Consider the following 25550-nt stretch of genomic DNA (forward strand, 5'->3'; position numbering starts at 1 on the left):
CCAGTTCAGGGTCATCGACCAACTGTAAACCAACTTGGGGGCTTACGTCTATGGGGCGGTGGAGGGTGAGGAGATAATCATTTATTAACATTATCTCTCCTTTTCTCCCTTCACCTCTATCTCCTCTCCCATTATCTCTCTCTCTTCTCTGTGTATCTCTCGTCTCCTCTTCTCCTCTGTCTCTCCCCTTCGCCACACTCCCCCTCTATATTCCCTCTTTCTCCCTTCTCCCTACTCTCCCTCCCCCTCCCCTCTCTCCTCCAGCCTACAAGCTGCCGTCCCTCTATGTGGCAATCATTGCACTGGTGGGCTTCCTGGTTCTCCTGCTGTTGGTGTGTCTGCTGTCCTGCCTGGTCAAGCAGAAGAAGAGGGCTGCCAAGGCCCGAGCCATCGAGAAGATTGCCCAAAACGCAGGCAAGGAGGACGAGGGAGATGCCTTCAGACAGGTACCACACAGACAGAGACACTGGTGATGTCTCAAATGGCACCCTGTTCCCTATATGAGGCTCAGCACTTGACATAACATGTATGTGTGGTTTCCAGGTGGTGAAGAACATTACTCAGTTTGAGGAGTCTATAGCCCAGTCCATCGACATCACAGAGAAGTCTCAGAGCACTGAGGTGGACATTAAAGTAAGTATTAGTGAAGCAGTGGTTCTTTCTGTAGAGTTGAGGGAATGAATGATAACAACGGAAGGGGAATACTGTCAAAATAACTGTTAAAATCTCTTTGCTTATCCTCACCCGCTCTCCTGTCTTCACCCTGACCTCTCTCCTCTGACCTCTGTGTGTTGACTGCAGGGTCTGGAGGTGTCGTCCAAGGAGGTGGCAGGTGGTAACCTGGAGACTAGCGACTCAGGGGTGGAGTTTAACACCACTGGCCTCCCATTGGACACTGACACTGACGTCCCCGACCAGATTCCAGAATCAGAGGCTGAGACTGAGAGTGTTGCCTTCGTCCCAGAAACCAAGCCAAGCCCACCCCCGGTTACCAAACCTAGCCAGGTTCCCGAGATCAGAAAAATTCCTGAACCAGCTCCTGAACCAAAGTTGACCATAACCAAACCCGTTGAGACCAAACTCAGCCCAATCCCAAGCCCGGTCTCCAAGCAGGCTCCAAGCCCCATTGCCAAAACACCTGATCAAGCCAAAACTCCTGAATTGAAAACTCCTGATTTCAAAACTCCTGATCCGAAAATACCTGAATTGAAAACACCTGAACCAACCAAAACTCCCGATTTTAAAACTCCTGAACCGAAAATACCTGAATTGAAAACACCTGAACTAGCCAAAACGCCTATTGCTGTGTCTCCAAGCCCGGTGTCCTCTAAGCCAACCCCACCCCTGACCCCTGTCTCCAAACTAACTGCACCCCAACCATCAACCCCTGAACCCCCCAAGCTGGTGACACCAACCCCAGAATCCCCCAAGCCTGTGACACCAATCCAGACTCCGACCCCAACCCCAATGCTGAGCCCTGAACCTGCTCCGACCACCAATGGCACACCCGAACCACCAGCACCTGAATCCAAACCTGACACTGCTCCGGCCCCAGTGGGTCTGATCGAAAGCCCTGTCGCCAAGGCAACCCCTCCTAAAACCCCTGAAGTGGAGGTGACCGCCCCAAGTAGTCCAGCCCTTGAGGCCAAAATGGACGCCCCAGCTGAGGACAACACCGCCACCACCGCAACCTGAGAACAGTCCCTGCACTCCTCCAAGGGAAACCCCACAGACCCATTATCTTTTCCTTCTCCACCACTGTAGACAGACAATCGAACACCCCCCTTACCAAATAAGGAAGAAATCTCTGCTACTATCGAGGCTGGGACTTCGATTTAACACTTCTAACCCTCGAACATGCTGTAGGTTGTTATGATAGCTAACTCACCTGTACCTAACACTAACATTATCTTTGAGATACTTTTTTCAATTCACAGATACTTTTCACAAGATAGGAAATATAAGCAAGCAAGTTCAATTTGTCAGACGTTTTAGCTGTTGTTGTTTCTTTTTGAACTTTCTATGCTGCATACTCTTTTTTAGTGTGTAAACTAGAGCATGACTGCCGGTCTGCCAACAAAATCAGTTGCAGAGTTTACAAGTAAAATGTTAAACCTAGCTTCTTTAGATATATATATTTGACGTTCAGAGGTGTGCAGAATGGTTCCACAACCTTTTACATAGATATAGGAACAAATAAATGGCAAGTGAACATTACTCAATCTAGTTCAACTACATCTATGACCACCTACTCCATTTGTGGAATGATACAACCTTTGATGATGCCTGCTCTAATCTCAGCATGTGGAAAAACAGACCAAAACGAAAGCACGAACAGCTCGTAAATTTGCAACTGACATTTTTTATCTCATATGATGAAACCAATGACATGATTTAGCCCCCCCAAGGACTTATAAATGTGACTATGACATAACGTTCTCGTCAAACTGGATGAATTTAAATCACCTTTCTATCAAACTGGACTGGATTCCTTCTCCTTGTGACATTCTCTAGTAGTTTTCCTGAAACCTGGGAATCCGGGAATCTGGAAATTTTCCTGCTGGTCCTCTGCCGTCCTATAGAAACATCTAGAATGCTTGAATGATAAAACATCCTGATACAAAGGATCCCCAGCAACACTAACACCTGAATGCTAAACTCTAACATCAATTCCTTCTGCTAAACTAAGTCTAACTTTTGTTTAAAATGGATGTCTCATGTGATTGCGCTCCCAACTACGTGAGAGACTGTATTGGTTATAAGGTGTTGGCCAACTCTGACTGACTGTCCCAGTGGATCTCTAGAATCAGTTTAATCCAAGAGAAAGAGCTTGTTTTGATCCTTGACCTCACCCCAGCACCTGAAGACCCCAAGGACACACCTCAGCACTTTAAGCAATCCCCAGTGAATCTTGGGAAATGTAGTGCTGATTGTTATTGTGCTGACTACAACTATGAGAGTGGGAGAGGGAGAGGAGGAGGGGTCTGGTGAGTGATGTCATTGGCTTAGTCCTAACATTTAAAAAAGGAAACCTCCCTTCTCTATGTCCTTCTTTACTTCTGTCCTTCCTTCTGTCCTTCCTTCTGTCCTTCCTTCTGTACTCCCTCTTTTCCTTCCTCTCTTGCTTGCAGCAGGTGGTGAAGTACAGTATTATGGCATGGTTTCATCTGGCCGATAGATGTAGTTTTACTGTTGGTCCTGCCCTCTTGACTTCTCATTTATAGCTTATGGGTCAGCCTTTATACCCCATGATGACTTATAAAAGTACAGTATGGAAGTATAGTCTTCCCTGAGATAATAGAACAGACCCATGTCAGACTATTCCTTGCCTACACACATCTAAATGCATTACAGTCGTCTATGAACTACATACTGGAAGCCTTGAGCCAACTGTGTGTTCCACGGCTCTGATGCCTAGTATGGTGATCTCACAGTACAGTAGACATGCAGTTCTGATTATTTGCTCCAGCCTAAAACAGACACTTCACAAATTAACCCACTAGCATCCATCCACAGCACTGGATAAGATGTCAAATCATGGGTTGATGGGTTCTAATAGCCTACCCTATTGCCATTGGTCTCTCTGAATGCCCTAAAAAGGTCCTGCGAGAACTTCACTAACTATTAACTCCCTGTACCACCATCTCCAGGACTGTGCCATGACACCATCTGTCTTTAGTTGCTTGAAGCTATGTTGCTCTAGCCTAGATTTACAGTGCAATAAGACTTTGCTGGTGGTTAAAACTCCTGTAGCCGCTATGTGTTACAGGAGGAGGTGTGCAGATACATTTTGCTTAACAAAAGACATCTCTACCTCAGTGTTTTAACTGACCGTCGTGACAAACACCATGAATGGTACATTGAGTTCAGTGGACTACATCTAAAAGCATTTAGGATTTTTAATAAGAGAAGCACAAATAGGAGCCGTGTTAAGTTCACCAACACATCAATCAGTTGTTGGAACACATAGAAAGTACATCCATCTTCAACTTCAAACGATGGCCTTTCTCTTTCTAAACACTTCCACAATTCTAAGACGTTTTTTAATGCTAAAATGAATATGAGAGTAATATGAAAGTTAAAAGCCATATGGTAAGATAGAGATATAGATGTTGATAAGTACAGTATATCAAATTAGTGTTTGAGGGGCCTAAATTATTTGCTATATTGTCATTCAACTGATGTAAGTGATGAAATGTCAAGGATTATGTAAAATTCTACCACTGAAGAGATTTGGCTCCACTCTCAATCTCAATCTCGACCGCAATGCTCGTTAAGCTCTGTCGTGTGGAGCCGTAACACCAATTTAGGCAATACTAAAAGCAGTGTTTATCTGTTTCTACACACACACACACACACACACACACACACACACACACACACACACACACACACACACACACAAACACTCCCTTATGACGCTGCTGACGAGGTTCAGCATTGTAAATATTGCATGTGTAAGGTTTTAAAAGTCTCCTCTCAAAGGTTGAATGTGTTTAGTGTATAGAATGGTCGTTGTATTGTACTTGATGATATAAAAAAGCTAATCTAATTTCTCACCTGTGCAAAGCCTACATGCTGATTATTGAATATACTGTATACATACAAACTAATCTTCACTAACTTATAAAATACAACTTGAACAACTGAAAATCGTAAACACAACTGAATAAGTGCATATTTTTCCGTGTCACGGATCTTCGAATAGATCTCTAAAATATTTTGATTGGATTAACTTTTATTAGTACTATTTCAACCCTATGATGATAACACTCACAGTATAACACCATTACATAACTTATATATATATATATATATTTAAAAAATACAGAATGATCTATGTCACTTTAAAGATAAAGACGTTTATTGCAGCATGTCCACATGATCTCCTCAAAGACAGTATTATTATTATTCATATTTTTCTGCTTTTATAAAAGCTGTCTGTGTGTGTTTGGAGGATTGATCAGTCATACTGTTATCTTCATCCTAACGTGTATGTGTGTGTGCGTGTGTGTGTGCGTGCGTGCGTGCGTGTGATTGTACCTGTGTGTGTGATTGTACCTATGTGTGTGTGTGTGATTGTACCTGTGTGTGTGATTGTACCTGTGTGTGTTGTGCGTGCCCGTGTTGTGTGCATGCCTGCGTGCGTGTGACACATCATTTTGTATCTGTGTCTAGGTATAAGCCTCTAGCCTATGTGTGTGCAATGAAAAGAAAATCACAACTTCAGCTGTATGTCGACTTCACATATCCATGCTTAGAAATGATTGTCCTCAATGATCTGCTTATCATCTAACATTTGTTTAGAAACCGGTCTGTGTTTGTCCAGACTCAGTATGTGGTTAACATCACACAAACCTGCACCTCTGAGGTGCTCTACACCAGATGACTCTCATCTTTGATTTAGTGCCTCAAATATGAAATCAAATATTCAATGGCTAGTCAGCCTATATTCTATAAATACACTCCAAGAGGCACCGTTTGGTTTATATGATGTAGGGTGGTCTCAGGCTAAACCGCGGTAAAGTACTATATGCAGACCTGACTACCTTATAGGTCTACTGTACTGCATATATAGACATAACACAGTCAGGAGATACAGAATATTGTAGTCAGGACAGGAAGTGTTTCATATAAAGCACTCAGACACTCAGTCATGATTGGAAGAGTGATAAATTACCTAGTTGCTTGCCATTTGGTTGTCGGGGTTTATTTGATTGTGCATTAGCATGAGATGGATAACATCATGTTGAAGTGTATTGTGTAACTTGGTGAGACAGTAACTGCTGTTCATCTTGGGAATTCAGTGGCACTATTTGTATGTAAACAGCAGGTTGAATTAAAAATGGATGCAAAAGCCTCAAACAGTATTTGAGACCTAGCCCTCCTGAAGTGGAACTGAGATGTGCATGTGGATGAATTTGACATGTTTTATACCACTACTGCATTATAGCGCTTCCCAAAAGAGGGGGTAATGTAACAAACCTACCCTATTTGGGATGGTTGGTTAGTGTCTGGGTCTTGGAACCAGAAGGTTGTGGATTCAATTCCCTCCCTGGCTGGGACAGACCTCCCCAAATTCACACCAGTGTTCTCATTGGCGTTCCTTGCACTATGTGAGTGATCTCTCTCTGCCCTGATTCTGATTCTGTCTGTTTACTCCTTCTGCTGTGATGGAGTGTGTAGCGCTCTGTAGTCTGTTGATCTCCCTCCTCCCTTTTTTCACAACACAACACACAGGCGTTTTGTAAAGGAAAGGTGTTATTTTCTTTATTTCATGTCTAAAAAAACATAACGAAGAATAAACAAAAGATTATGAGAAAAAAATCTAGTGTCCTTTCCTTGTCATTGATTCTGTACTTTTCCAAAGCTTTGAATTTGTCATAATGTTATTCGGGTAGGCAGGCAGGCCATAACGTGTGTGTACTTAGATTTTACGATCTCATTTCGTGGAGCACTTTTCTCCTAGCTGTCTATCTGGCACACCGTGCATAGTGTAAGATATCATACTAATGGCCACGCTCACTGAGGAAGCCTTGGTCTCTGTAAATGTGACGGTGTTGTCATGCTACCTCACGTCAGTCATCTTACTCAATGTCACACACATTTAGTTGTTTTCCCACAGTGTCACACTCTCCAGTGTCACCCTGTGTGTCCTCTTCCTCCCTCTTCCCACCCCCCTCCCCTACATTTCTCCCATACCCATGCCACAATAGATACATCCCAAATGGCACCTTATTCCCTATTTAGTGCACTACATTTTACTAGGGCCCATGGGCCCTGGTCAGAAGTAGTGCACTATATAGGGAATAGGGTGACATTTGGACTGCAGACAAAGTGTCACAGCTGTGGATGCATGACCACAGTATTTATAGATGGGCCAAAGGTAACATCATTGTGCAGTTAACCCCTCCTGTTAAGTCCTGAGGCCCCGTGGTATCTACCCCCACTAGGATACTGGCATTTGGCCTTTGCTCATTTTTGGGACTTGTTTTCGATACCTTAGTCTGGTTTTTCTACATTCATAACCTATTATGTGACAATATGACAAAAATATCACATTCTGGTGTTATAAGCACAGACCAAGGTTTTGTGTTAAATTGTTTACCTATTTATTTGTGTATTTAATGCCAATAAAATGTCAATATTAAAACCACAATGCAAACAACTGAACGCAATGGCATAAACATGAATTGATAGTGCTATACCATAGAGCTGGTTAGGTACATGTCAGTGGAGGCGTGTGGGAGGATGGGCTCATTGTATTGGGTGGAATGGAATAAATTGAACAGTATCAAACACATCAAACATATGGAAACCTCGTTGACTCCGTTCCATTGATTCCATTCCATTGCAATTAGCCCATCCTCCTATAGCTCCTCACACCAGCCTTCCCTGGTAAAATGTAAATGCATATCATAAACTCATTGGATTTTTTAACTGATACAATTTACATCATACTTCCAGCCAGCTATGAAATTATACCAGAAACACACACTGTATAAAACAAACCATTTACAAATTCTCTCTATCCTTCCACCGCATCCCCAAACGAAATATACTCCAGTGCAACCTTGGTTCTCCTTGGTTCTCTGTACTTTCATATAGAGGGGCTGAAGAGGTTTAGGGGACCCAGGTTCCTCCCATTGTCCGTGTCACACGGGTTATAGAAGGGGATCAGCGGAACGAACACTGTTTCCATGGAGAATGTGTACAGCGGCGTCATGGTAACAGCGTTATAGAACGCTACTTCCTCCTTCTCACAGTCTAAGAACACTCCGATCCGGACGGGCCTGATGGACACCGGGACCTTGGTGGGTTTGGGGTCTGTACAGGCCAAGATGGCCCCTCCCTTCAGGGATAGGGTCCAGAGACCGTTACTGGTCCCGCTGGAGTCCATCTCCCCCCGGTGGACGTCCTCCCTGGCCACACCCAGCCGCCATGCTGTCTTGCGGCCCACCTCCACCTCCCAGTAATGGCGTCCGGTGATGAAACCTTCTCGGCCCATGACACTGTAGTAGTAGTGGAAGCAGCGGGGGTTCGGGGGCTGCTCCTCCTCTGAGGCCTTGGGGATAACTTTGTCCTCCTCGAACCACACAGAAGTGCAGCTGGGGGAGAGGGTGAGGAGGGGGTGGGCTGTCTCTGGGTCAAAGGTCACTTCAGTGATATCTGGGAGGGGGGGCTCAGGTGAGTTGTTGTAATCTAGAATTGTCTAATGGTATACTGTATGTGTAAGTGGATCCCTTTAAGTAGGAATGTAAAAAAACATATACTTGTACATTAGCACTACGTCACTAGAAGGCGTAATCTCTTAAATTCAGCATTATACACATTTTATAACAAACAATACTATAACAATACTAATGTCACAGAATGATATGATGTTCATTACTTGGGTACAGGCAGCTCTTCATGTGTTTCCATATCCTGTACTGGATGGGCCCCACAAAGTGTGCTGATCGCACCTCCACATCCACCTGCGGAGGGGGTATGAAAGCCACCTGGGACCTGCGGGGGGATGAGAGAGGGAGAGGTGCAGGGGAGGAGGAGTGCAAAGATGGATGAGAAAGGGAACGAAAAGAATGTGAATGGAAACGATTGGGAAATGAGTGAGAAAGAGAGGGTAGAGAGAGTTAAGAAAGAAAGTGGAATGCCAAAGAGAGAAGGAGAAGATAGAACGAGTGAAGAGAAGAAAAAGGGGGATGTGAGAGAGAGAGAGAAAGAGAGAGAGAGAGAGAGAGAGAGAGAGAGAGAGAGAGAGACAATGAGATGCCGAAGTTGCAAGGTGAGAGATTATGGGCGATCAGGAGAAGGGAGTGATTTGTGACACGAGAAATAGACGGAGTCATAATCAGTTAAATAATGAAATATAAACACTTGCCTTTTCAAGAGGTCTTGAATCTCCTTCAGAGAGAAAAAAGGAATGGTCATAACAGTAGTGAAAGACTTAAAGCACTCAAAACCAACATAGCACATAACAGTGTATTTGTTCCATTGATAAAGTGCCCAATAAAAATGTATATTCAATGTGTTTTCCATCAGAAAACAAATGAAAATTGTGCCCTCGTCAACTCAATATGCAGTTCATATTCTCTTTCAATCATTGTTTGGTGCCAAACCTCAGCTAGTCCTCCAGGACTGCACTGTGTGTTGCTTTTTGTCCACAAACCTTTTAATGAGAAATTGATTTAGACCTGCAAAAGCAGGCAAGTAGACTCTTTAGCCGATAATTGATCACATTAGTGCCAGAAGAGAAGGCAATAAGCTGACACGGTGGTCCTTGAGGACTGCAATCAATGTCAGCGTAGGCTAGCTGTTGTGGAAGCTGAAAGCAGCATCCAGTAGATTCTGTGGAGGTACTCCAAGCTTCTCATTCCCCTGACCCTCCCCAAATCACTCCCTCCCTCCTGCCATTCATCACATTTTCTGTAACACTTTGCTCTCCGGACTTTCATCATAAGACCTGGACGGTGGTCGTAATAATGACATGAGTTGTCATAAACAATTATGACAGTGTGTCTCATCTTATAATCATTGATGTTGGCCAACTCTCCTCATGGAGGGCTACTGCAGTGTGCAGGCTTTAGTTCCAGCCCTGCACTAGATTTACATGAACATTTTAGTAATTTAGCAGACGCTGTTATCCAGAGCGATTTATAGTTAGTGCATTCATCTAAAGATGGCTAGGTGGGACAACTACATATCACAGTCATAGTAAGTACATTTGTCCTCATTAAAGTTATCAGCAGTCAGAGCTAGTAAGAGGGAAAGTGAAGTGTTAGTTCCCAAAAAGCTATTTTTTGGGGGTGAGTGTGAGTGCGAGGAGGGGTTGCAAAGGGGGTGCTGTGGGATTAAACCTTTGGTTAAACCTAAAAATAACATAAATGCAAACTAATACACAAAACATTAAGAACATCTGCTATTTCCATGACATAGACTGACCAGATTAATCCAGGTGAAAGCTACGATCCCTTATTGATGTCACATGTTAAATCCACTTCAGTCAGTGTAGATGAAGGGGAGAAGACTGTTTAAAGAAGGATTTTTAAGCCTTGAGATAATTGAGACATGGACATGGTGTTCTTAATGTTTTGTACACTCAGTGTATATACAGTAGAACTACTTTTGTTCATGTTGTACTAAGTAGATTTTTCACTCTGGAATTACCTATCCTAATTAAATACATTTCCTGTTAATCAAGATATTAAATTGGTTCCATAACATGAAATAATTCATCCAAACACTACCTTTACATAATATTTCCACATTAACTGGTTACGATATTGTAACCAAATGGTAACCATCTCATCAATAGACACCTTTCCATGCACTTTAGTATCACAGTTCTTAAGCAGATATCATTTAAGTTCCAGTGCTGGCAGTAAATATATAATCATTAAAAAAACAACACATTACCAGGAATGACATTCATTCCCACAGGTGGCCAAAAATAACAAACAGAAAGCCACGCCCCCAATAGGCCATGCCTCCAACAATTCTGATAGGCTGCCACTGCTACATTGCTCTCACCACTATGCAACATTGATGCCCATGAGGTGTTGAAAGCAATTTAGAAGCTTTCATTCAATTAAAAAAATCACATTGATCTGTCAAATTCATTATTTGATTTCAGGCAAATTGAATAGAATAGGTTGAACGAACCAAATATTAATTTAGGATCATACCATTTTTTAAAATCACTTCAGATAAACAACAGTGCCATCCCTCTTTTTACAGTGTAGAGGTGCAGTGCTAGAACAATAGCCTGAACACCCTAACTCACTCACTTTGAGCAGTTTGGGACTGTCTTCCTCGGCCAGTTTGTTGTTGAGCGTGGCAATGCCTCTCTCTAGATCTCTTCCCTGCATGGCGATCTTCTTCTCTCTCTCCCTAAGCAGCTTCACCCTCTTCTCTTTCTCCTTCTTCAGTCGCTCCATGTCCATGGTCTCCTCTTCGTCCAGGAAGCGATGGAGGTTCTGGAACTCAGCTCGCACCTCCCGTTCCAGATTATCAAAACATCTCTGAGAGATAGATACAGAGACAGACTTTACTCTTTTGTGTAGTAGGTTTTACTATGTTTTGTACTACATAGTGGGTAGTAGAAGGATACTAGCCTGGTTGGGAGAGACAGATTTTTCAGCTTTAGCCAACACGCATCAGTTACAGTATGTTAATTTTAATGCTAAATATGTAAATACTACAAAATACTCATCATAATGTTGCTGGATAACATTTCTCACCCCTATCAGTCAAATTGCTTTTAATATTACTGACACACTAATACATTCACAGATGATCATATTCAGGGTTGAATGAAATAATCAAAGGAATAAGCCATGAAAAGAAAATGACAGTGGTAAATGATGCATTGGCAGCCAGCACCGTACCTCTACACCAAGAGACCATATGTACGTCTCTCTCTCTGCCTCCCAGCACTCGTCTACCTCATGCTTTATTCTTTTAATAGCCTGGATCAGCTTCTCCTGTAACACGCACACAGACAAACATGAGGGGAGAGGAGAGAACGGAAAAACAGGCAGAAGAACAATGTCAAATAGTGACAGAATAGTGACTTAAGTTATTTAACTAAAGAGTAAGTTTGCATGCATGTATTTAGATAATCGTTTCTCCTATGAGTTTAGAAGTCATTTGTTTCTTGAACGTGATATTGTTGTACCATTGAAAATGTACTTAAAAAATGTCCCGTCGATACAGCCTATTAGATTTTATGGGAGAGCCTTTTCCCAAACACAACCTCTTTCATAATGAATTAAACGTTCTGTTGGCTGACTTCCCTTTAGACATAAACCCAAGGGTGAAATGATAAACTGTGCAGCTTACCTTGTGGTCAGGGAGAAGGCTTTTATTGTAGTTGTTGTTCGTATCTTTTATGTGATTTTTGTACATTCCAATTTCTCCTAACAAGACGGGAAAGCAAACAAGGGACTCTTGGCAATGAAAAGAGGGAACTAAAGAGGTGTAATAAAAGAGAGGGACAGAGTAAAGATGAAAGAGGGAGGGACAGTGACAGAGAATTGAAGGACAAGAGAAAATTATAAATTAGAGAGAACGAAAGAGATACACAGAGAGAAAGAGAGATACACAGAGAGAAAGAGAGATACACAGAGAGAAAGAGAGATACACAGAGAGAAAGAAAGATACACAGAGAGCGAGACAGACAGACAGAGAGATACAGAGAGAGAGACAGATAGACAGAGAGATACACAGAGAGCGAGACAGATAGACAGAGAGACACAGATAGACAGAGAGAGATAGGGAGAGACAGATAGACAGAGAGCAGATATGGAGAGAGAAACCAATAGGAAGAGATACCCTCTCTGAGGTCATCAAAACAATTAGCATGAAGAGAGAATGAGTCATACATACATCCAACCAGTCAAATGGAGATTTATCTAGAAACAATTAAACAGACAAGGGTCACCATCAAACACCATCCGACAGTAGCCTTCTCCCTCTCTCTACATGCAGCTTGGCTGAAGACTAGCGTCCATTAGCACTGAGGAGAAAGGGAGGGAGGGAAAGAAGGAGGGAGCCACAGCTGCTGGCCAGGATGGGCAGGCAGGCAGCAGCGATTTATGGCATTGCACGGTGGAGAAGATTCTATTTCTGTCTGCTGTTGTCATTCTGGAAACAAAAGAGGGAATCGGTCAGGGGATAGAATCAGGCAGTGGGTCGGGATGTAGGGGGATATCATTTTTCACAGGCAGTTAACCCACTGTTAGGCCGTCATTGAAAATGAGAATTTGTTCTTAACTGACTTGCCTGGTTAAATAAAGGTAAAATAAAAAATAGGGAGGGGTTTGCCTGGAAGGGATAGGAGAGAGAGGCTGTGTATTTATTTTGGTAGGCCTATGTTGTTTTCGTACTAACGTATCTAGGGCGTATGGAGAGGGCAGTATGACAACTGTAAACAATAAAATGTTGGTGTTAAAACTGAACATAAATATTGGTAGATGTCGGACTAACTGAGGTCAGTTTCCATCTGTTCTTCCTTCTCCTCCTGACATAAAGAAAACAGTGTGGGGAGCACTGGTATAAAAGCAAGCAGTTAGCATTTTCTCTAGCAATATTCTCCCCCTCAGAGACAAACACACACACACACACACACACACACACACACACACACACACACACACACACACACACACACACACACACACACACACACACACACACACACACACACACACACACACACACACACGTAGGCATACACACACTCTCTCCTTGCCTTCCTCTCTCCCTCTAGCATTCTCCCATTCTAATACACTCACACGCATGCACACATGCACACACACACAGCCTGGCTGGTTGGCTGTGTGTGTGCAGAGGTAGCATGACTCATCTCTGGAATGTTCCTCATCTATAATTCATTGTCCTGGGTCCTGACGATGTGACTGCTGTGTGCTCTGCTGAAGTGAGCAAGCTGCACCTTCAGCGCCATAAACCAAACTACTGTAGTCTACTCCAGTACTGTGGGTGGAGAGAATACAGAACACTAGGACAATGCATTATTATGAATATTACTCACATGCAGAGGTGCACACACTGAACATGATTCAGTTGTTGTAATAGGCAACAGAACAATTCTCTATAGGAAATGCGGCTGCTTTTGTATCCCATATATTTCTGTATTCAAGGTCATCTTGTTTGGGCCATAATCATTGGTTGATAAGGCCTATTGTTCATGGGTATGACTAGCTCTCACTCTCCATAAAATAGCCAAGATCCCTCGTTTACGTATATTATTTATGTGACCATTGCAGGGGTTAGATTATTTTCCTTCATTCTGGCTCTATGTCTGACCCCGCCAACTGTTTTAAATGTCACTTCCAGAACTTGAAAATGACTCCCAACTAGTGGTGAGGTGAGGTTTTAATGGGTGCAACTGTAGGGTTAGTGTGTAAGGTCATTTTACGTCCCTTTTCCCCATCCTTTTCTCTTCCCCTTTGCATCATAAAGTGTAAGGAATTCACACTCCAGTAGGCGGCAATACAAGGGTTGAAAAGACAAATACATGAGAAATACGCAATAGGGAGGTTGTGCCCAGTCTCACAATCCGGTACAGTAGGTGGGGGTGTATGCACATTTCAGTTGGTTGCAATCCGCCAATACAAATTTAAAAAAGAAGAATGGCGCGCACACACACACACACACACACACACACACACACACACACACACACACACACACACACACACACACACACACACACACACACACACACACATATACAAAACACGAAAGTAGACTCGAGAATGTAATGTAGGTAGCCCGTGAATGGCCTCACACGCCAGTACAGTAGATGGCGGTATACGCGAACTGACAACCAAATCCGAACGAAGAAGAAGAACAGACGTAAACAAAGAGCACGTCGTACATATTCATTCAAACGAGAGGTATGAAGGATTTTTCATATTAATTCAAGCTATTTGACTTTATAATGACATGGTTTCGTCTCCTTATTATCCTACTTGCAAGCGTTTTCAATTGCTGTTCTTCTGCTTCCAGCTAAATACTTAAAAAAAACAACGATAATGCACTGGAAAGGCTAGCAGTGAGCTAGCCAACAAGCTGCTGTTATATAGCTAACATAACCACGACACTAACAATTTCCCTACCGGTATAGCAGGTCCACTGACGGTTCAACCACAGCGTCAGAAATGCCGATATGGAGGTGGACTACAAGCAGAACTACACAAATCTCAAACGCAAATTGAAATTCATGGTTTATGTGAGTATTAATGCTTCATCCAATTGTCAATGACGTGCTATTATTATTATAACACCTATTAGCCAAGGAACTGTAATTTACAGTTGTCTTCGCTACTTGTCTCCGATTAGGAGCAGGAGTGTTTTCAGGAAGAGCTCAGAAGATCCCAGAAGAAGCTGCTCAGAGTGTCCAGAGATAAAAGGTGGGTGGGTGAATCTACAAGTTTGTTTTGTTTGGACAGATGGGGTGTATTTATTTGTCACACTATAGCAAAACCTGTTACTACGATGTGATACTAATAAATACACCCCTGTTGAGTGTGTACACATACTGTACAAGCATGTTCAAAGTTAAAAATGGTCTTTCCTGGGCTTATATTCCCTTCTCTTGCAGTTTTCTGTTGGACCGATTGTTACAATACGAGCGGGTGGACGAGGACTCCTCAGGTAGGTCTTAAGCACCAAGTCTCAATGTTTACTTCTCCACGATATCTGTTCTTTTCTTCATAGCTCAACCAATACTGATCAGGCAGTTACCTGCCTTGCTATGGATTATTTTCAGTATGGATCATGTTAGTATGTTGATGTACAGTGTCTGATTGTCATGCTGTGTTTCAGATTCTGATGCCACTGCCTCTTCTGAGAACAGCGAAGGAGAGGGAGAGAGACGGAGGAAAGAAGTGGGGATGCAGCATGCCAGCAACACAGACAATATTTCAAATTGCACTCTTTCTATTACTGCACTCTCTCCATCTTTGCCATTCTCACTATCTCACTATTTAAGAACAGATATAGCCCTTGGTTCACCCCAGATCTGACTGCCCTTGACCATCACAAAAACATCCTGTGGCGTTCTGCATTAGCATCGAATAGCCCCCGCGACAAGCAACTTTTCAGGGAAGTCAGGAACCAATATACTCAGTCAGTTAGGAAAGCTAAGGCTAGCAGAAATTTGAATCCTGTAGCACAGTGTCCCAAAAAGTTTTTGGACACTGTAAAGTCCATGGAGAATAAGAGCACATCCTCCCAGCTGCCCACTGCACTGAGGCTAGGAAACACTGTCACCACTGATAAATCTACGATAATCGATACTTTCAATAAGCATTTTTCTACGGCTGGCCATGCTTTCCACCTGGCTTCCACCTACCCCGGCCAACAGCTCAGCACCCCCTGCAGCAACTTGCCCAAGCCCCGCCCCACTTCTCCTTCACCCAAATTCAGACAGCTGATGTTCTGAAAGAGCTGCAAAATCTGAATCCTTATAAATCAGCTGGGCTAGACAATCTGGACCCTCTCTTTCTAAAATTATTGCAACCCCTATTACTAGCCTGTTCAACCTCTTTTGTATCGTCTGAGTTCCCCAAAGATTGTAAATCTGCCGCGGTCATCCCCCTCTTCAAAGGGGAAGACACTCTAGACCCAAACTGTATTATACCTATATCCATCCTGCCCTGCCTTTCTAAAATCTTCGAAAGCCAAGTTAACAAACAGAGCACTGACCATTTCGTATCCCACCGTACCTTCTCCACTATGCAATCTGGTTTCCGAGCTGGTCATGGGTGCACCTCAGCCACGCTCAAAGTCCTAAACGATATCATAACCGCCATCAATAAAAGACAGTACTGTGCAGCCGCCTTCATCGACCTGGCCAAGGCTTTCGACTCTGTCAATCACCGCATTCTTATCGGCAGACTCCGTAGCCTTGGTTTCTCAAATGACTGCCTCGCCTGGTTCACCAACTACTTCTCAGATGGAGTTCAGTGTGTCAAATCGGAGGGATCTCTAGCAGTCTATGGGGGTGCCACAAGGTCTTTTCTCTGTATATATCAATGATGTTGCTCTTGCTGCTGGTGGTTCTCTGATCCACCTCTACGCAGACAACACCATTCTGTATATCCTTCTTTGGACACTGTGTTAACATATCTCCAAACAAGCTTCAGTGCCATAGAAACCTCCTACCATGGCCTCCAACTGCTTTTAAATGCTAGTAAAACTAAATGCATGCTCTTCAATCCCTTGTTTCCCACACCTGCCCGCCTATCTAGCATCACTACTCTGGACAGTTCTGACCTAGAATATGTGGACAACTACAAATACCTAGGTGTCTGGTTAGACTGTAAACTCTCCTTCCAGACTCACATTAAGCATATCCAATCCAAAATTAAATCTAGAATTGGCTTCTTATTTTGCAACAGAGCCTCCTTCACTCATGCTGCCAAACATACCCTCGTAAAATTGACTATCCTACCCATCCTTGACTTCGGCGATGTCATTTACAAAATAGTCTCCAACACTCTCCTCAGCAACTGGATGTAGTCTATCACAGTGCCATCCGTTTTGTCACCAAAGCCCCATATACTACCTACCACTGCGACCTGCATGCTCTCGTTGGCTGGCCCTCACTACATATTCATCGTCAAACCCGCTGGCTCCAGGCCATCTATAAGTATTTGCTAGGTAAAGCCCTGCCTTATCTCAGCTCACTGGTCACCATAGCAGCACCCACTCGTAGCACGTGCTCCAGCAGGTATATTTCACTGGACATCCCCAAAGCCAACACTTACTTTGGCTGCCTTTCCTTCCAGTTCTCTGCTGCCAATGACTGGAACGAATTGCAAAAATCACTGAAGCTGGAGGCTTAAATCTCCCTCTCTAATTTTGAGCATCAGCTGCCAGAGCAGCTTACCGATCACTGCACCTGTACACAGCCAATCTGTAAATAGCCCACCCAACTACCTCATCCCCATATTGTTAATTATCCTCTTGATCTTTTGCACACCAGTATTTCTACTTGCACATCTATCACTCCAGTGTTAATGCTAAATTGTAATTATTTAGCCTCTATGGCCTATTTATTGCTTTACCTCCTTACTCTTCTACATTTGTACACACTGTACATAGATTATTCTATTGTGTTATTGACTGTATGTTTGTTTTACTCCATGTGTAACTTTGTGTTGTTTGTGTCACACTGCTTTGCTTTATCTTGGCCAGGTCGCAGTTGTAAATGAGAACTTGTTCTCAACTGGCCTGGTTAAATAAAGGTGAAATAAATACATTTATTCAACTGTCTCTCTTGTGAACTCTCAGGAGAAGAAGTAGCCCAGGTGTAGGCCTTCCTTCATCCTCCCATCTCTCTCTCCTCTCTCGTTCTGGAGTGAACCCTCTCCAGTCGTCCGTCAGTACCCCTACCTCAACACAGTGAGTTATGATCACGTTCACCTCACTGAATCTATACAATCAATAACTAGAGCATCATTGATTGTTGCCATTATTGTTTTCTCATTACCGATGATAATCACTGTTTTGATTTGGGGCATTATTAATTGTTTTTATATTGTTTTATTATATGTTTACTGTATCTTTTGCTATCTATCATGTTTGATTTTTCGGGGCTGTACCTACAATGTGTGTGTGTGTTTGTTTTGGATAGTGTGTGTGTGTGTGTGTGTGTGTGAGAGAGAGAGAGAGAGAGATGTTGCCCTTCCCACCAGAGTATTTGGCTCCACCAGCTGAGAGAATGAAGAAAGAGATAAAGGTGCCCAAACACAAGAAAGAGACATCAGGGAAGGGGAGGAGGAGGAGATCACAGATGAGGGAACAGACTATTGAGTTAGGGTCTAGAAGAGGGTGTTTCTACAGTATAACTGCACTACATATGACAGGTTAGGTGCAGGCCTACAGTAGGCTATAGGAAGGTCCATAACATTGGTACATCATCAATGAAGTAATGTACTACCATAATATCCTGGACTCTTTTCATTTTCAATTCCTGACCATTCATTTAAAGGGTTATTCTTCCTCAGTAGACAAACCACATCCCAGATGGAACCATATTCCTACGCCATAGAGCTCTGGTCAAAAGTAGTGCACTATAAAGGAAATGGGGTGTCATTTGGGACTCAAGTCCAAGTCATCTATCCCTCTTTCTCCATTGCATCTCTAATTCCATATTTCTTTTACCTCCCTCCACTTAGGTGGTGGCCCCTTTAGCAGCCAACTTCCCAGCGGGCCCGACTGCCCCTCCCACATCCAGCGCCTCGTTCAACTGGGTGCCCAGGCAGATGCTGAGTGGAGACACGGCGGAGGAAGAGGGAGAGAGCGACGGAGACTCAGACAGAGGAGACGACAACAGGGGGGAAGGAGAAGAGGCTGACCTTGTCATTGATATCCCCAACGAGTGAAGTGTGTGTGTGTGTAAAGGATTGTTTGAAAGAGTGTGTAAGACCATAATGTGAGTCTGTGGATTCAACCCCTCCCACTGTCAAATGCTTAGCCAAGCTCCCCCCAGTGGACCTTCAGGTTACTGCAACAATATCTCTCTCTAAGCAATGTGACCTGTCATAATAATGTTACTAATTGGCTCCTTTAATGTCATTTTACTGCCTTCTACTGTAATACAAGTCATGGAAGAAATGGTATTGACAGCATGGACAGCTACAGGACTGCTTACATGTAGCACCTACCTTTTTATAGGAAACTGTCAAATTTTGAATTTTCTGTTGGAGATCAAATAAAATTTTATTTGTCACATTTGTCACATACACATGGTTAGCAGATGTTAATGCGAGTGTAGCGAAATGCTTGTGCTTCTAGTTCCGACAATGCAGTAATAACCAACAAGTAATCTAACTAACAATTCCAAAACTACTGTCTTATACACAGTGTAAGGGGATAAAGAATATGTACATAAGGATATATGAATGAGTGATGGTACAGAGCAGCATAGGCAGGATACAGTAGATGGTATCGAGTACAGTATATACATGAGGTGAGTATGTAAACAAAGTGGCATAGTTAAAGTGGCTAGTGATACATGTATTACATAAGGATGCAGTCGATGATATAGAGTACAGTATATACGTATGCATATGAGATGAATAATGTAGGGTAAGTAACATTATATAAGGTAGCATTGTTTAAAGTGGCTAGTGATATATTTACATCATTTCCCATCAATTCCCATTATTAAAGTGGCTGGAGTTGAGTCAGTGTCAGTGTCAGTGTGTTGGCAGCAGCCACTCAATGTTAGTGGTGGCTGTTTAACAGTCTGATGGCCTTGAGATAGAAGCTGTTTTTCAGTCTCCCGGTCCCAGCTTTGATGCACCTGTACTGACCTCGCCTTCTGGATGATAGCGGGGTGAACAGGCAGTGGCTCAGGTGGTTGATGTCCTTGATGATCTTTATGGCCTTCCTGTAACATCGGGTGGTGTAGGTGTCCTGGAGGGCAGGTAGTTTGCCCCCGGTGATGCGTTGTGCAGACCTCACTACCCTCTGGAGAGCCTTACGGTTGTGGGCGGAGCAGTTGCCGTACCAGGCGGTGATACAGCCCGCCAGGATGCTCTCGATTGTGCATCTGTAGAAGTTTGTGAGTGCTTTTGGTGACAAACCAAATTTCTTCAGCCTCCTGAGGTTGAAGAGGCGCTGCTGCGCCTTCTTCACGATGCTGTCTGTGTGAGTGGACCAATTCAGTTTGTCTGTGATGTGTATGCCGAGGAACTTAAAACTTGCTACCCTCTCCACTACTGTTCCATCGATGTGGATAGGGGGGTGTTCCCTCTGCTGTTTCCTGAAGTCCACAATCATCTCCTTAGTTTTGTTGATGTTGAGTTATTTTCCTGACACCACACTCCGAGGGCCCTCACCTCCTCCCTGTAGGCCGTCTTGTCGTTGTTGGTAATCAAGCCTACCACTGTTGTGTCGTCCGCAAACTTGATGATTGAGTTGGAGGCGTGCGTGGCCACACAGTCGTGGGTGAACAGGGAGTACAGGAGAGGGCTCAGAACGCACCCTTGTGGGGCCCCAGTGTTGAGGATCAGCGGGGTGGAGGTGTTGTTGCCTACCCTCACCACCTGGGGGCGGCCCGTCAGGAAGTCCAGTACCCAGTTGCACAGGGCGGGGTCGAGACCCAGGGTCTCGAGCTTGATGACGAGCTTGGAGGGTACTATGGTGTTGAATGCCGAGCTGTAGTCGATGAACAGCATTCTCACATAGGTATTCCTCTTGTCCAGATGGGTTAGGGCAGTGTGCAGTGAGATAATGGAGATGTTATGTTTACTACCAATGACTTTAAAAAAATGAAATTGCATTAAAGTGGTAACATTTCAGATGACTGTGGTAGTTGTTGTTGAAAGCCTAATGGACTGGTAGTATAGTGTATAGTATGTGCTGCACAGACGTGCAGTACTGCGCTTTTACTCAAAACAACTGTTTCTATTGGCTGTGCCTGGAGACAAAAGCCTTTTATGCTGCGTTCATAACCAAATGGGAAGGTGGTTTTTACCTCTTACAACTGGAAAAAATCCACATGAACGCCCCTTCAACTCGTAAAATCTAGTAGGAAACTTGTCTATCATCCCTGAGCTCTGACTTCTCGCACATGCTGACCTCTGATGTCACCTACTAAGAAAATGACCTCGATAACAGCATTTTCGGCAGTTAAATGTAATTTTTTTACAAGCATTATAACTGTACTTTTAGTTTATGGTTGACACCGATTGTTGGCCATTAGCCAGTCAGCGTTTCTCAACGAGTTAAGAATGCATCCAACTGTTATTTACGACTTGACAACTGGTAATTAGTACCTTCCCACTTGGTTATGAACGCAGCATATAGCCCAACCCAAAACTATCACACCCAAAAGCCATGCAGCTGTTAGTATGGAATGCATCCAAACAACCTAAATCTACAGACAAAGGAAATAATGAGTGCCTTTGCTACAGACTAATAACTGTGTCTGTGAATATAATAAGGAACAGTGTGACACTGTCGGAAAATGAATTATGCACTGATAAAGATTTTTCTTGGTGGAAAATACACATGTCAAACTATTAGCCTAATCTCCCTCAGATGTGCATTGATGTGTAGCCTAACCCATAAAAGGAATTCTCCTACCTGACTGTCAGGCCCAAGGGTGCACTGAAGACTCCATGTGATCCCAGTCATAACACGTAGCAGGACCAATCTGGTTTGTGACCCCCTATGTCAGAGTTCACATAGGTGAAGAGCTTAATTATTATGCTCTCGTCTTTCCTCCCTTGTCATCTCACAGAGATTGCAATGGATTGAATTGGATGACTCCTATCAATTTGAGAGTGGATACATTTCCCCATTTCCCTCAGCTTTACCCAACCAAGTGGCCACTGAAACACAAAATCTAAAATAATTTTGTCTTTATAGCAGAGAAAATGTAATTCAGTCAATAGAATCTATTTTGGAACATTGGTGGTGGATATATATACTGTGTGATATTCAACACTAGGCCACTGCTGTAAGATATACTGCTGTGGTTTCACTGTGCACCCTAATAGTGCATGCATAAGCACTCGGCTAAAATAAAGTCAGCACTTTCTAAGAGGTGTGTGTTTTACCAGAGAAAATGAACCATTGAGCTGTCAATCAGACAGCCAAACCTTGTGGAAACATTGTTTGGGAATGCAGACTTACAGGTAATAGGAACCGGTTACTGGGTGTGGGTCTGCTGTGTGTACCTAACAGTAATGAGAGGTAAAGGTGTAACCAAAAGGAGCTATGAAAGAGAGGAAGGAGGGAGGGATAGCCAGGTAGAGGTGTAGCTAGAGGGAGAATGTGTGTGTGTGAGGGAGGGAGGGAGAGTGAGCTTGTCAATGAGGGAGGGAGAAGCAGAGTGTAAGCAAGACTGTGCCCAGACACAGACAGCACAGCACACACAGTCCAAGGAGAAAGACATGGGTGGAGACGCTGACAGGGTGGAAGAGAAAAAAGAAGGGAGAGATTGAGAAGGGGATAGAAGAACGGCATACCAGAGATTCCCTGGCTGTCAACCCTAGCTACCGGCCATTATCCTCTCCCATCTGCGTAGATACAGCACAAACCTCTGGATTATTTACCAGCCTCTCTCTCTGTGAGTGTGTGGGTTTGCTGAGCTCACCATGCTGCTGCTGCGGTGGTGTCCTGCTGGTGTCAGTGTCAGTACTGCAGGCTGGGCAGGGTGGATCTGGCTGGGGCTGACTCTGACTCTGGAGCTGTCTCTACCAGTCACGGCACTATCAGAACCAGACCCAGGCTTCTCCCTCTGCAGACAGAGCTTCTACAGACAGACCCCTCCCCTGGGCCTCTCTGTAGGTGCAAGGCCCCTCCTGACCCCCCTCTGTCACAGGCTGCCAGGGGGACAGGCGTTCGCCACACTCTACCACCCGACCTGTGACGCAGCTGTTTACTCTGCCTTTCATCTCAGCCAAGGATGGGGGGTAAGGGAGGATTATTATATTTATATTATGTGGAAACAGTGGAATCATTGTCATGCATGGACTGCGCAAGCACTACCTTGTACAGTTTAGTGTACATTCTCAACACAATTACACAAGTTATAGCGGACATGATCAAACCAACAGTATACGACTCTTCCTCCAGCTGTAGTACAATAATGTTTTTGTGATATGAAACTTGTTCAAGTGAAAGGAAACTCTCGTCCTGTAGAGGCAGTCAACTTACTGTTGATATCAACATTCCATGCAAACCTGGCCTTGTTAAAACAAGTCAGAGTGAACAGAAAGATGAATGTGAACAACAGTTTGATATTTGACTCAGATGTCTGTCAGGAGACAAGCTCCCTAACACTCACAAGACTAGAATGGTCTGCATGGCATATTATTTCTGCCATGACACCTGAGTAAAATACGTCCTCCTCTATTTACAAACTGCATGGACACTAAATGTACTGTAATGCACAGTAGGCTTTACCCAAATAAGGGCCAAACATTAATTTATCATGATGTTAATACTAATTGCAACCTATCTCCTAGACAGAAAAGGAGGAAGAGGATGCCAGAGGGGAGGAGAAAGAGGACGAAGGGTCCCAGGTGATGACCCCAGCCCTGCTCCAAGGGGATGTGGCGGGGGGTAAACCCCAAGCTCATTCTGACTCTCCCCTCCACCAGTGGGGCTCCCTGGCCAGAGAGCTGATCCAGAGCAGCGTCCTGCCCCAGTGTGGCTCCACAGGGGGCCAGCTCTACGTCCTGACAGGAGCCACAGGGCTCAGGCTGGGGTCCGGGATGGAGGAAGGTGGGGATGGGGGTTGTGAGGCTGGGGTGCAATGGTCTGCAGTGTGCTGTGCTGGTCCAGAGGGACAGAGTGGGTTCAGTGTGGGGGTAGTGAGAGAGACAGGGGGAGGGGAGAGGGTGGTGAGTGTTAAGGAGCTGGAACACATGATTGGAGTGACAGATCTATTTTCAGAGGGTTGCGGGGAAGCAGATGGGGACACGGAGGGAGACATAGTGACACTGCTCAGTGATGTGATGGTTGGAGTCGTAGAAAAGCAAAGAGCGGTCGCAAGGCCAGACGCCATTGAGGAAACACTAGATGAGACTACTGACCGAAGCATAGAGGGACTACCTGCCGACACAGAACCTCTCATCACTCCTTCAGTGGACAACGAGACACTGGCCTCTGAGTCGGACTCAGAGTCGTCCAGCAACCCTCTGGTGTATATCATCACCTCCTCTGTCTCCCTGCTCATGGCTCCTCTACGCCCTGTAGTCTCCACACTCATTGGGATCCCTGGACAGGTGATTGATGGAATAAAATACTGTGATTGAATTGAATTGGATTTATTTTGGGTAACAGACATACTAAACAAAATGTACAAGGTGGACTCAGAGGATATCACTTGAAAGTATTAATTAAAACGCTTGTTTCCAAAGTGGTCCTCGATGGTAAAAACAATAACACATGATGGATCCATATCCTTTTATATTTCTGATCACAAAAATATGTTTCTGTTATAACAGACAATATCTTGTAACAGAACATATCTCCTCTCCTCGCCTAGGTGGCCTTTGTCCTACAGGAAGACCTGGGGGTCCTGTCTGCCCTGCCAGGCGACATCCTTTCTGTGTTCTACAACATGGCGTCTGACCTGGTTTCTGGGGTCGGCTCAGTCACAGGCCTGATACTTGGTGTGGGGGAGATGTGCTTCTCTACCCTGTATTGCATTACAGCCCCACTGGTGGGCTCTCTGTTCACCAGCTGCCAGGACGGGGTCACAGGGGTGGGCACCCTGGCCTGGGATGGGGTGGGCATATTCAGGGGGATTGTGGACAGTGCCTGGTGGGTGTCCAGGGTGGTCGGGGACCAGGCGTGGGAGCAGGGTGGGGGGTTTGTGGGGTCGGTGGTGTCTGAGATGGGAGGGCAGGTGAAGGCAGTGGGTGGGGGAATGGGGAAGCTGGCGTGGAGGTGTGGGAATGGGGTGGGAAACATGGTGAGGTTGGCAGGAGGGCTAGTAGTAGGGAGCACGGAAACGGTTGTGGAGAATGTGATGGAGGTCTTTGGGCAGGACCAGAACTGTGGATGGTTTGGGTCTACAGAGAATGTTCATCAATAACATTGCAGATTTATTGCAAACCTTGAAAATTGTGTATCTTGTTCTTATAAAGTATGTAAATATGCACCAGATAGCAAGAGATAATTGATGGGTACACCGCAATGCCAATGCCTCTAGCTAAGCTGTATTAACATAAATGCATAGTTAGGCACACAACACATTTTCATTTTTTTTGTTGCTCCGTAAAGTAGACGACTTCTACTTCTACTACTTCTTAGTTGTAAAGAAGCAGGATCCCAAAAGACTAATGCTGAGATGAATGGTGTATATGTCAGAAAGTGAAGCTGGGTAGCCCTATGGGTGTGCTGGCCATTTGATCAATTACAATATGGTATTATTTTGGGGAAACATGCTTTGACTGTGTGAGTTCATATGGTAATAGGTGTTAGAATGTATGTTACTTTATGAACTATATGCTTGCTTGATTAAAAAGGATAATTGATTGATCACACCCACT

At 44.1% G+C, this 25550-nt stretch overlaps 4 protein-coding genes across 12 annotated transcripts in view; 3 read left to right on the forward strand and 1 right to left on the reverse strand.

Annotated features, from left to right (window-relative positions):
* LOC110512505 (regulation of nuclear pre-mRNA domain-containing protein 2) overlaps window positions 1–6113 on the forward strand; it is a 23096-nt gene extending 16983 nt beyond the window's left edge. For both annotated transcript variants that reach the window (XM_036971328.1, XM_036971320.1), the window contains exons 9-11: window positions 265–446; window positions 544–633; window positions 802–6113. In XM_036971328.1, coding sequence (XP_036827223.1) covers window positions 265–446; window positions 544–633; window positions 802–1695 — 1166 coding nt within the window. In that variant the 3' untranslated portion in view covers window positions 1696–6113. The remainder of the gene's footprint in view (window positions 1–264; window positions 447–543; window positions 634–801) is intronic.
* Window positions 4372–12770, reverse strand: LOC110512516 (zinc-binding protein A33). 4 transcript variants are annotated; one of them, XM_021592863.2, is made up of 7 exons: window positions 12443–12770; window positions 11842–11918; window positions 11388–11483; window positions 10788–11021; window positions 8882–8904; window positions 8393–8508; window positions 4372–8169 (listed from the first exon to the last, which is right to left on the reverse strand). In XM_021592863.2, the coding sequence occupies exons 1-7, from the start codon at window positions 12453–12455 to the stop codon at window positions 7601–7603; spliced, it is 1128 nt and encodes a 375-aa protein (XP_021448538.2). In that variant the 5' UTR covers window positions 12456–12770; the 3' UTR covers window positions 4372–7600. The 4 variants fall into 4 exon arrangements, with proteins under 4 accessions (XP_021448538.2, XP_021448543.2, XP_021448542.2 ...); XM_021592868.2 differs by having other exon boundaries at window positions 12388–12766; XM_021592867.2 differs by having other exon boundaries at window positions 11842–11969; window positions 12388–12761.
* A 1512-nt stretch (window positions 12771–14282) lies between these two features.
* LOC110512558 (INO80 complex subunit E) lies at window positions 14283–19277 on the forward strand. 5 transcript variants are annotated; one of them, XM_021592879.2, is made up of 7 exons: window positions 14284–14420; window positions 14651–14755; window positions 14866–14936; window positions 15128–15180; window positions 15352–15413; window positions 17824–17934; window positions 18711–19277. In XM_021592879.2, the coding sequence occupies exons 2-6, from the start codon at window positions 14693–14695 to the stop codon at window positions 17833–17835; spliced, it is 261 nt and encodes an 86-aa protein (XP_021448554.1). In that variant the 5' UTR covers window positions 14284–14420; window positions 14651–14692; the 3' UTR covers window positions 17836–17934; window positions 18711–19277. The 5 variants fall into 5 exon arrangements, with proteins under 5 accessions (XP_021448544.1, XP_021448554.1, XP_021448552.1 ...); XM_021592877.2 differs by having other exon boundaries at window positions 15352–15406; XM_036971356.1 differs by having other exon boundaries at window positions 14330–14420; window positions 14654–14755.
* Window positions 19278–20641: 1364 nt separating this feature from the next.
* Window positions 20642–25544, forward strand: LOC110512626 (endonuclease domain-containing 1 protein). Its single transcript, XM_021592900.2, has 3 exons — window positions 20642–22961; window positions 23517–24278; window positions 24542–25544. Exons 1-3 carry the CDS (start codon window positions 22644–22646, stop codon window positions 25091–25093), a joined length of 1632 nt encoding a protein of 543 aa, XP_021448575.2. The 5' UTR covers window positions 20642–22643; the 3' UTR covers window positions 25094–25544.
* Window positions 25545–25550: the final 6 nt, after the last annotated feature.

The sequence above is a fragment of the Oncorhynchus mykiss genome, chromosome 3, assembly GCF_013265735.2.
Source record: "Oncorhynchus mykiss isolate Arlee chromosome 3, USDA_OmykA_1.1, whole genome shotgun sequence".
In the NCBI taxonomy this organism is placed as follows: Eukaryota; Metazoa; Chordata; class Actinopteri; order Salmoniformes; family Salmonidae; genus Oncorhynchus; species Oncorhynchus mykiss.

Excerpts from the sequence above, each read along its gene's own strand:
- LOC110512516 (XM_021592859.2), bottom strand. Across the intron at positions 11,484-11,841 it reads GCCTTCTCCCTGACCACAAG|GAGAAGCTGATCCAGGCTAT; the intron begins GTAAGCTGCACA and ends TGCGTGTTACAG. Across the intron at positions 11,022-11,387 it reads TATGGTCTCTTGGTGTAGAG|AGATGTTTTGATAATCTGGA; the intron begins GTACGGTGCTGG and ends TCTATCTCTCAG.
- LOC110512558 (XM_021592869.2), top strand. The coding sequence starts at position 14,693 with ATGGAGGTGGACTACAAGCAGAACTACACAAATCTCAAACGCAAATTG. Across the intron at positions 14,756-14,865 it reads AATTGAAATTCATGGTTTAT|GAGCAGGAGTGTTTTCAGGA; the intron begins GTGAGTATTAAT and ends GTCTCCGATTAG. Across the intron at positions 15,181-15,351 it reads GGTGGACGAGGACTCCTCAG|ATTCTGATGCCACTGCCTCT; the intron begins GTAGGTCTTAAG and ends GCTGTGTTTCAG.
- LOC110512626 (XM_021592900.2), top strand. The coding sequence starts at position 22,644 with ATGCTGCTGCTGCGGTGGTGTCCTGCTGGTGTCAGTGTCAGTACTGCA. Across the intron at positions 22,962-23,516 it reads ATCTCAGCCAAGGATGGGGG|ACAGAAAAGGAGGAAGAGGA; the intron begins GTAAGGGAGGAT and ends CCTATCTCCTAG. Across the intron at positions 24,279-24,541 it reads TCATTGGGATCCCTGGACAG|GTGGCCTTTGTCCTACAGGA; the intron begins GTGATTGATGGA and ends CTCCTCGCCTAG.